The 10,693-nt window shown below is 31.6% G+C and overlaps 2 protein-coding genes across 2 annotated transcripts; one reads left to right on the forward strand and one right to left on the reverse strand.

The window, feature by feature from the left end:
* Positions 1–2,934: 2,934 nt before the first annotated feature.
* Positions 2,935–4,258, reverse strand: LOTGIDRAFT_118024 (hypothetical protein; the record flags this gene model as incomplete). The annotated part of the gene is made up of 2 exons (XM_009056594.1): positions 2,935–3,145; positions 4,182–4,258. Coding segments are annotated over 2 exons (288 nt in total), but the record flags the coding sequence as incomplete, so codon positions are not given.
* A 2,394-nt stretch (positions 4,259–6,652) lies between these two features.
* On the forward strand, positions 6,653–6,979 carry LOTGIDRAFT_118201 (hypothetical protein; the record flags this gene model as incomplete). The annotated part of the gene is made up of 1 exon (XM_009056595.1): positions 6,653–6,979. One exon carries the CDS (start codon positions 6,653–6,655, stop codon positions 6,977–6,979), a length of 327 nt encoding a protein of 108 aa, XP_009054843.1.
* Between the last annotated feature and the right edge of the window lie 3,714 nt (positions 6,980–10,693).

The raw sequence follows: 10,693 nt of genomic DNA on the forward strand, positions 1-10,693 counted from the left end.
TTGAACTATGTGCAGGGCTATGCCTCACACTATTTGATGCACTCTGTTGTAAACTCTGAGCTGGACTATAATTAACACTAATTCTAGGACTATCAGTATAAAATGAATCTATATCAGTTTTTGGAATAGAACTGTCAGAATTTTGTCTGAGTGGAGGTGAACTAAGGTTGCGTCTGGTGAAAAGACTATGGTCGAAATCAGAAAAATCAGATTCTGTTGTATCAGATTCCATTGTTAAAGATTTAGTTCTGGTTTCTAAAACTTCTGTTATTTCATCTAAAAGTGATTTTGATCTTCTAGCAAGTTTGTTTTTCCTCACTGGAGGAATGGGTGTGGCATCAGTTGAACCTTCTATCTGAAAATATACAAAAAATTCATGACTTGAATTCATAGGATAGCCTTAAAATATTTAATATACTTTACTCCTATCGTCCTATCTCAAGGCAAAGTTAGTTTTCCTGAAAATTTCATTAATCAAAATATATTGGATGATTTCCCCAGAGCTAATCTACAGAGATGTCATCATAAATACAAAACCTTCATACAAACAACAAATATCAAAATAAAACCAATTACTAACAATTGACAATTTTATATTAATTACTTTGAATAATGAGAAACCGAAGCAAAACCCTAGGATCCTAGGTTCACTTAATGTTCTTACAGGAAAAATTGTTGTGCAATGGTAACCTAAAAAAGAACAAAGGTTAAAAAAAAACCTTATAATTTGAAAGAATATCTGATATACAACTAATTAGACTTACAGCATAAACCACTTTTAAAAATTAATCCAATCTAAATATGGAACGGCTAACAACAGAATACTAATGAGAGTAAGTAATATATTTAAGTACCGTAGATATTTCAATATTTAAATGAATTTTCTATAAGTGAAGATGTCAAGATTGTAGACTATCATACAATGCTAATGTTGGTACAGGAGTTCTTCAAAAATTCTGATTCGAGTTTAATTAATGGAACTTGGTATATCTTAAATTCAACATTTAGCTTAGTGAGTTGCTTACATCACTGAGACTTCCAAGTTAAATTTCTAAAAATTGAACCTTTGATATCCAAACAGCTGTCCTGATGATGAAGTTTATCTGAAACACCTGTGAACAGCAATTCAAGACTTTGTCATTTATATTGTGATATTGCAATTACTATTATAACAGGTAACAGGCTGTACCTTAAATAATTAATCTTAGATTATCCTAATCCATTAATCCTTATTAAACTATTAACCTTACTAATATATGTCTGGAATTTAACAAATACTTTTTTTTGTGGATATTATGGAACCTGTCACAAGTTTACTTTGATATCACCAGATAGCACTCCATGATGGAACCTATTCCTTTCATTGGCTTTACAAGACAATTTCTATGGAAAATACCATCTCTAACTAATCCCATGTTTCAACTTTGCTACACTCTTTATTGTATTCTATATGGACCACAGGTTTTTCATCTGAATTCAGAGTGTGCATGTACACAGAGCTATAATATGTTTTTGTGTTTTATTGTCCTTTTTCTGACAACTAACAAAGACACAAGTTTTCATTTAATTTTCTTGAGTTTCACAGTTACTTCCCTTTAAATCAGCCTAAAAATACAATAAAACTGTTGGAAAACAGGGGTTGATATTTAGTTTAAATACATTATATCTAGCAATATGTCCATAGATTTTTTTAAACACACTGTATAATGGATCAATAATATGTAATGTTAAACAAGTTGACTACAGATTAATTCAGGTAGCAAGATGTTACAAAATAATAGTTTGTAAAACGCTGAACAAGATAATGATTTGTAATAAGATAATGGCACCAATTATCATGAATATGACGTATTTGCAAAATTTTGCTTCTGAACTCTTAATAGTTATTTGATCTTTGGACTGTCTAAACTAAAAGCCCAGTCATTATGCCCATAAACATGGCACACTGTTCTGAGACTATTGGAACCAATATTCCAGAAAGTCTCCTTATTATTGCTGATTCCTAAGATCTAAAAATACCTACCAATAAATATTTTGGTTAAGCCCACTATGTACAAAATATAAACTTAAACAAAAGAGTTGAATGCCCAAATTATAGCAACATGATAATCCATGTGTTTGTAATCCAATATTTAAATGAAGACTGGTAAGGGATAAGTATCTAAAACTTCTAAAAGAATGACACCAAATAAAAGCATCAGAATAATAGGTAAGACACTGACCTTCACCACAGTTTAGTTAAACAATGTATTAACCTAATTTCGATCTTAAAATCTCTCACAGAAGATATCTAAGTATTCTGTGTTTCAGTGTAAGTTACCTACTGATAATAGTTTAGTATCATTCGCTCACATTCTTCAATAATCAGCAAAAACCATAAGTAAAACAAACACAACAAATTCAATTTGGCTTTGGCCCTTCATATCTAATCAGAGATTAAAACTGTCCTTTTAAATTTATCACTTATCCTCATATTTAATTTGGTAAAAAATTAAAAGTTTAGTTCTTTAATATCCAGCTATGAATCAATCCTGCACTAGGAAATGCAAAAGCATGTGGCATCCAATATAATCTTACTAACTTCAAATGACATTCCCTCACAGTATAATCAAACAATACATCCATTGATCAGAAATTAAGATATTAATCAAATATTAATAACATTTCAATAGTCAATTCAACACATTACAATATCAGAATGTTCTGTTACAGTATTATAGTGAAACAATGTTTCAATCTGATAAATTAATTAACAATATATAATTAGTTTTATTGATTAATTAGTAGTGTGATTAAATCAATGACTGAAGTCATAAACCAATTCAACATTCTACCTGGACAGTCTATCTGGTTGATACAGAATTGTTGATACATAATGGGTGGACTCACTTTAGTCATTGGCTTTTCTGATTGAAACAGAATGGGTGGACTCACTTAAGATTTTGACCTATCTGGTTGATACAGAATGGGTGGACTCACTTTAGTTATTGACCTATCTGGTAGAAACAGAATGGGTGGACTCACTTTAGTTATTGACCTATCTGGTTGATACAGAATGGGTAGACTCACTTTAGTAATTGGTTGATACAGAATGGGTGGATTCACTTTAGTTATTGACCCATCTGGTTGATACAGAATGGGTGGACTCACTTTAATTATTGACCTATCTGGTTGATACAGAATGGGTGGAACACTTTAGTTATTGACATATCTGGTTGATACAGAATGGGTGGATTCACTTTAGTTATTGACTCATCTGGTTGATACAGAATGGGTGGACTCACTTTAATTATTGACCTATCTGGTAGAAACAGAATGGGTGGACTCACTTTAGTTATTGACCTATCTGGTTGATACAGAATGGATAGACTCACTTTAGTAATTGGTTGATACAGAATGGGTGGATTCACTTTAGTTATTGACCCATCTGGTTGATACAGAATGGGTGGACTCACTTTAATTATTGACCTATCTGGTTGATACAGAATGGGTGGAACACTTTAATTACTGACCTATCTGGTTGATACAGAATGGGTGGAATACTTTAGTTATTGACCTATCTGGTTGATACAGAATGGGTGGACTCACTTTAATTATTGACCTATCTGGTTGATACAGAATGGGTGGAACACTTTAGTTATTGACATATCTGGTTGATACAGAATGGGTGGACTCACTTTAATTATTTACCTTTCTGGTTGATACAGAATGGGTGGACTCACTTTAGTTATTGACCTATCTGGTTGATACAGAATGGGTGGACTCACTTTAGTTATTGACCTATCTAGTTGATACAGAATGGGTGGACTCACTTTAGTTATTGACCTATCTGGTTGATACAGAATGGGTGGAACACTTTAGTTATTGACATATCTGGTTGATACAGAATGGGTGGACTCACTTTAGTTATTGACCTATCTGGTAGATACAGAATGGGTGGACTCACTTTAATTATTGACCTATCTGGTAGATACAGAATGGGTGGAACACTTTAGTTATTGACATATCTGGTTGATAAAGAATGGATGGACTCCCTTTAGTTATTGACATATCTGGTTGATACAGAATGGGTGGATTCACTTTAGTTATTGACATATCTGGTTGATACAGAATGGGTGGAACGCTTTAGTTATTGACATATCTGGTAGATACAGAATGGGTGGAACACTTTAGTTATTGACCTATCTGGTTGATACAGAATGGGTGGACTCACTTTAGTTATTGGCTTTTCTGGTTGAAACAGAATGGGTGGAACACTTTAGTTATTGACCTATTTGGTTGATTCAGAATGGATGGATTCACTTTAGTTATTGACCTATCTGGTTGATACAGAATGGGTGGACTCACTTTAGTTATTGACATATCTGATTGATACAGAATGGGTGGAACACTTTAGTTATTGACATATCTGGTTGATACAGAATGGGTGGAACACTTTAGTTATTGGCATATCTGGTTGATACAGAATGGGTGGAACACTTTAGTTATTGGCATATCTGGTTGATACAGAATGGGTGCAACACTTTAGTTATTGACCTATCTGGTTGATACAGAATGGTGGAACACTATAGTTATTGACATATCTGGTTGATACAGAATGGATGGACTCACTATAGTTATTGACATATCTGGTTGATACAGAATGGGTGGAACACTATAGTTATTGACAAATCTGGTTGATACAGAATGGGTGGACTCACTTTAGTTATTGACCTATCTGGTTGATACAGAATGGGTGGACCTAGTGATTTCAACATAGGTTTTGCTGTCAAATCATTCAAGAGTAAATTAAACTATTTAGATGAGCATAAGATTCATAAGTGCTCTATCAGTCATGCAGCATCCTTCAAAAGTCAACCACTCCTTAAATATTTAATTTTTAATCTGTCACCTATTACTGAGTCAATGATAAATAACTTGGTATCACTGTTGAAAGGTATGAATCATATTCTACATGTATAAAGTATACGTAGTAGATAATCCATATCAATCTTTTTTTTGTCAAAGTCTTAAATTCTTAAAAACGTTTTTTGAATCATTTAGATTTTTCTTATATTTGAAACTGAGAAAGGGGAATTCAGTGCTTCAAATGCCTCTATCCACCCTTTAACCCTAGTAGAGTACTTCTAGAGTAGCAATATTTGGACAGTATAGTTTATATATTACAGTCTAAGTGCATAGGTAACTGTTACAAATATCCAATTTAACCATTTTCAGTCCAAGGAATTTTACAATTTCAGATATCTGAATGTGAAATCAAAATAGTATACTTATCAGAGGCTAAAAGTGTCCCAGATTCACATAAAAAGAGGCCAGAGAACCTGTTTAAAATCCTAATAACAAAAGTTATTTACAACATGTGATTAAGTATAATAATTTATTTACCTGTAAATTTTATCACAACAAAATCCTACTACTTATATATCTAAACTTTAAATATTTCATTTATCCAATCTTGTGTACACATGTGAATTTACAACTAAATGAATCTGATTTTTCAAGCGAAATAAAGCACGTTGTCACCTATACATGTATTTAACCTAATAAACTCTAGTTATAAATACTATAAGAGGAGAAATGATATTATGAATATTATATTTTCAATGTTATATTGATTCTTATACTGTAACAGATGTCATTCAGGTTCTCTAATGTGATTTCTACAACACATATTCTATCATTTAACTATTACAGTGGGACTTCAAACAGACGGGTTTACAAATCTTAGTCAATGATATGTCTGTCTTCTTATTGCTGTCTGCTAGGCATTTAGGGACTGAAACTGACACTTCCTAACCACTACAATCATTGGCAAAATTTTTCATTGCACACTGTATTGTGTTGCCCCATTCAAAAACTAGCCCGCCGAGCCGAGCCCAGAAAACTATTACATAAGATTCCATTTCATATCTTTTATGTATCAGTAAAATTTGAGACCGTATTTGAGACCGTGAGATTGTAGTTTGCTTTGAAAAGAAAAGATAGTGTATCAATATGCACTGAGGTATGTATAAACAAAAATTTTATTGATTCTGAAATCTGGAAATTACTTGAAGTTTATGTTTGTTTGAGACTTTATGCAGATTTTTGAAGAGTCTAAACAGACAAGATCAGAAGAATAATAATTGATGCCAACAACCATCAGTAAGTAATATATCTTAATTCTCTTACCTTCTTCAACACACAAGTACCTAAAAACTTAAGATCTGTGCTTGTTAATGATCTAAAGGTATGCCACTAATAATCATAACTGACTTAAACTAAACAATGACTATATAAGATATATAGAAACAATCATACTACCTTAGGCTCTTTATCAAATATTCATACCAATACAACTAGTTAATATTTTATCAAGGTAAGATTCTTACAATTAAACTCACAATGTATTCTCAATTAAAGTCACCATGTGTCCTACTATCTCCTCTTAATGACAGTTTGTTATAAATCTGTTCAGAAATATCAGTGTGTTTATCCCTTCAAAAAGTCACAATTTGTTAAACATCCTTTTAGAAAGTCACAATGTATTTTATATCCCTTCAGAACAATGTATTTTATATCCCTTCAGAACAATGTATTTTATATCCCTTCAGAACAATGTATTTTATATCCCTTCAGAAAGTCACAATGTATTTTATATCCCTTCAGAACAATGTATTTTATATCCCTTCAGAACAATGTATTTTATATCCCTTCAGAAAGTCACAATGTGTTATATATCCCTTTAGAAAGTCACAATGTATTTTATATCCCTTCAGAAAGTCACAATGTGTTATATATCCCTTCAGAAAGTCACAATGTATTTTATATCCCTTCAGAAAGTCACAATGTGTTATATATCCCTTCAGAAAGTCACAATGTGTTATATATCCCTTCAGAAAGTCACAATGTGTTATATATCCCTTCAGAAAGTCACAATGTGTTACATATCTCTTCAGAAAGTCACAATGTGTTATATATCTTTCAGCTAAAGTCATAAGAGTTGTAATTCCCTTCAGAAAATTACAAAGTGTCATGCCATGTATCCCTTTAGTTCAAGTCACAATGTGTTATATATCCCTTTAGTTAGTAATGTACGATAAATGCAATTTAATCCCTTGGTTTATATTTGGAAAAATTGCATCACTCAAGTACAAATAATCTTTGGATAACAGAGAATGAGAGAAATCCAGGTTAAAAAATAGAAATATTAGAATGATTTATTTAACAAATAGACCTTATTCATGCGTCGGTCATATTGAATCCAGAACATGGCTCAAATCTTGAAAAGTTAACGTTGTCACTGCATAAAATCGCCACCTTGACGTCTTTGAAGCCTCTTTCTCCAATCTGACTAACTCAAAACTAATCATAATTGACATCATTATATTTTGATATAATTAAGCTATTTGATCATACTTTCAGATGAATTTTACCTTCACACATTTCCTAGAAAGGGCATTTTTAAGCCAGTGTTCTTGTTGTTGAGCAAGTGCTTAATGACGTCAAATAGGCTATTCATTCGCCATCATATCAATAACGATTAACTTAAAAACGAGTGAATATATATAATGTTTATTTAGATTATGTGTCACTACTAAGTGAAAAATTGAAATTGAAAAGAACCATTAACATGTTAAGTTTGGTCACTTTTAATTTAAAACAATGAAGTATAATAGGTGAACAAGGGATGAAAAGTGTTCAGTCTATTGTTTTATAAGTAAACTGAACAAGGACAGGTAAAAGTTTCAACCCCAGATTTGATGTGATGAGTAGAATTCAGGGGTTATAGTCTAGGTGACCACATTAGGTACAAGCTCATTAAGCCAGCAGATGTCCCAAGGTTCACTTCTTGTTGCTAAGCATGCAGAAAACATTATGATGACAAATTAAAAACCACTTTAAAGTTTACAGAATAGGTAAGCATTGATATAGGTTTTTGTGTTACTCTGTGTATTTTCTGTATCTAAATAACCTGTTAGAAAAGAAACTTGTGTTTTTAACCATTTTCTTTTGATTGGACAAGTCTGTCATCTTTGTTAAGAAATTATAAAATTAGAAAATAAATTTAATGTGGTGCAGTGATATTGCTTCAGTGTTTATCATGAAAATTCATTTTTTCCTGATATAGAAATCAAATTTGGATCTAGGTCAAGTATCATGAGTAGGAGACTTATGGAAAAAAATAAAATCAATTAATTTGTATACTATACATGTATTACCATTTGGCTTATCTGTACTTCCTTCTGAACTTAACTGTGAATGTGATTATATCTATCTGATATTTTCTCTTTATAACAACTGCTTGAAGAAACAAAATGACTTCTTTAGACTCTATAGGGAAGTCTAGCCAATTTGTCTCTTCCCAAATCGAGTCCTATCCCCCACTGTGGCTATAATCTGATAAGCAGTGTATCATATAAGATGAAAAGAATGAATGTTTAAAACTCATCATATTTAAAGAGTTGATTTCATGTGGACATTGTTTTAGTCACTGAACATGAAGTCAGCTCCATGTATGAACTTCTTTAGGTTAAGGGAAGTCATCAAAATTTAGAATGGCAATTATTTGAAAGTCTTATTTTAGAAAATTTCCCTCTCAGTAATTGTATGATTTGGGTAATGGTTGGTCGACCAGCATAGCAGCTGAAGGCAGGCATGTAGAAAGTTAGGGGGCCACTATTGCTGCATTGCGGTCCAGAGTAGGTGTGGTCATGTGTTCTACGGCAAAGATTAGGAATCCTATAAATCTGACATTATTCATTTTATCAATTTCACAAGAGGGATCTAATAATAAAACTGGAGTGCCAGAGTCTACCCTATTTGAAATAAATAATTTGAATTGGAAATTTTTCTAAATTCTGACTGATTGGAAGTCACTTTAAGATAATATCATTAATTATATAATTTCTCTTCAGACATGTTTGTTATAGAATGGACATCATTTCCATAAAATCTTTATTTATATTATTATTAACCAAGGTTTATTCTAAAAAAATCAATTTCTTTTGTTTTTTTAGGTATGGTTATGTTTACCTATTTGGTTTTAGTTTTAATGTCTGACTATTCAAGAGCTGGAAATTCTGATAGATATGCAAAAAGAGTCTATTGATCTGATAAAAAATATAATACTCAAGACTAATTATCTTTCAAAATGTGAAACAGAGAAATCAAGAAAGCATTTTGCATCACAGGAACATTATGATCATCAACATAATGAATTTATTTAACTGTTTTCTAATTAATATTTGAACTATAATTATAGATTGAATAGCAGAATGGAATTTCAGTTAAATAGAAGAGATGATGAAATGGTTTTTGTCCTGACAACAACCTATAGATAATTTATTTTCCCTATGAAATAAAGCACTTTGTCTTGGTTTTGTTTTAAAAAGAAACATGTCCTTGAAATTTGCAAATAATCAAAATCTTGTGCAAAAGATGTTTAAGCATTGGTGTCATAATAATTAACTTTATACATATTGAAAGTTCAGTGGGATATATCTAGATGGTCATCAGCTTGTTGCTATATGTTGAAGCCTCACTGTAAAAAAAAAAAAAAAAACTGACGCCAGAGTGCATTTCCAAAGACCTCTGCATTCCTTCCATTTTCAATTCATTAGCAATGGCAATAAGGTAGCGTCTGTAGAAAATTAACACAGAATCAAACATAAAGTCCATTCCCATAAAAGAGTGCAAACAAATGCAATTCTTCCAATCATAATTTTGATTCTAAACATTTACAATGTTTGATCTCATTTAGTTTTCACAAAACATGGTACATATATGCATTAAAGCTAAGTTCATGTTGAAATTTGAGTAGTTTTAGACATGCTTCATGGACCTGATTTTTTTTTTTATTATATTGCACTTCTCAATAACTAAGGTGGACTAAGAGCCTTGATCAATGCTAATTGATACAACATAGATAAGATGTCAGCAATTTCCTCAAGGTAACACAATCCAATTAAACTCAGTTATTCATGGGTTATCTTAATGTTGTATAGTGTACTCATATAGGCCTATATTGATTACGTCTGCTATATTGTATAAATAAATTGACAGTAAATAAACATATATTGTCCTCTTTTAATAACAATCAATACACCCACAATCATATTGTTAAGTGAGATCCACCTATATATATCACACATAAATATTCTGAAGACGAAAGGGACATAACTCTTATGATACTTTTGTAATGTCCTTGAAATTCCATAATTGGGGGTGGAAAGAAATAATAATAAATAATCCCACTGGAAAAGTGAAATAGCAAACTTGACGCGTAAGTAGGAATTATGCTAGCATTGCTGTCCAAAACTCTGACCATACAGAAAACTATCACATAAACTTAAACTGCTCTCATCAATATGCATTATAAAGCGCTGTACAAAGCTACACACTTAAAAGGGAAATCTGAACACTAATGGGAGATAACTCCTCTGATTAGATAAATCAATCATAGCCTACAGTAGTTTTATATACACTTAATATTCTTGCTCAATTTGAATATATACAATTCAAATTTATTCCTTTTGCCATGTGATTTCATTCAAGAATCTAGTAAATAATCTACAACAACCTACTACTACCAAAAACCGAAATTCAAAATGTGTTTACATACGGTTTGATAATGAGATTAAACATATTCATTTCACCACTTACCTTTTCTGGGCCTTTCTTATTGGCTGCGTCTGCCATGCTTGACTTTTTG

Source organism: Lottia gigantea, assembly GCF_000327385.1.
Source record: "Lottia gigantea unplaced genomic scaffold LOTGIsca_28, whole genome shotgun sequence".
NCBI lineage: Eukaryota > Metazoa > Mollusca > Gastropoda > Lottiidae > Lottia > Lottia gigantea.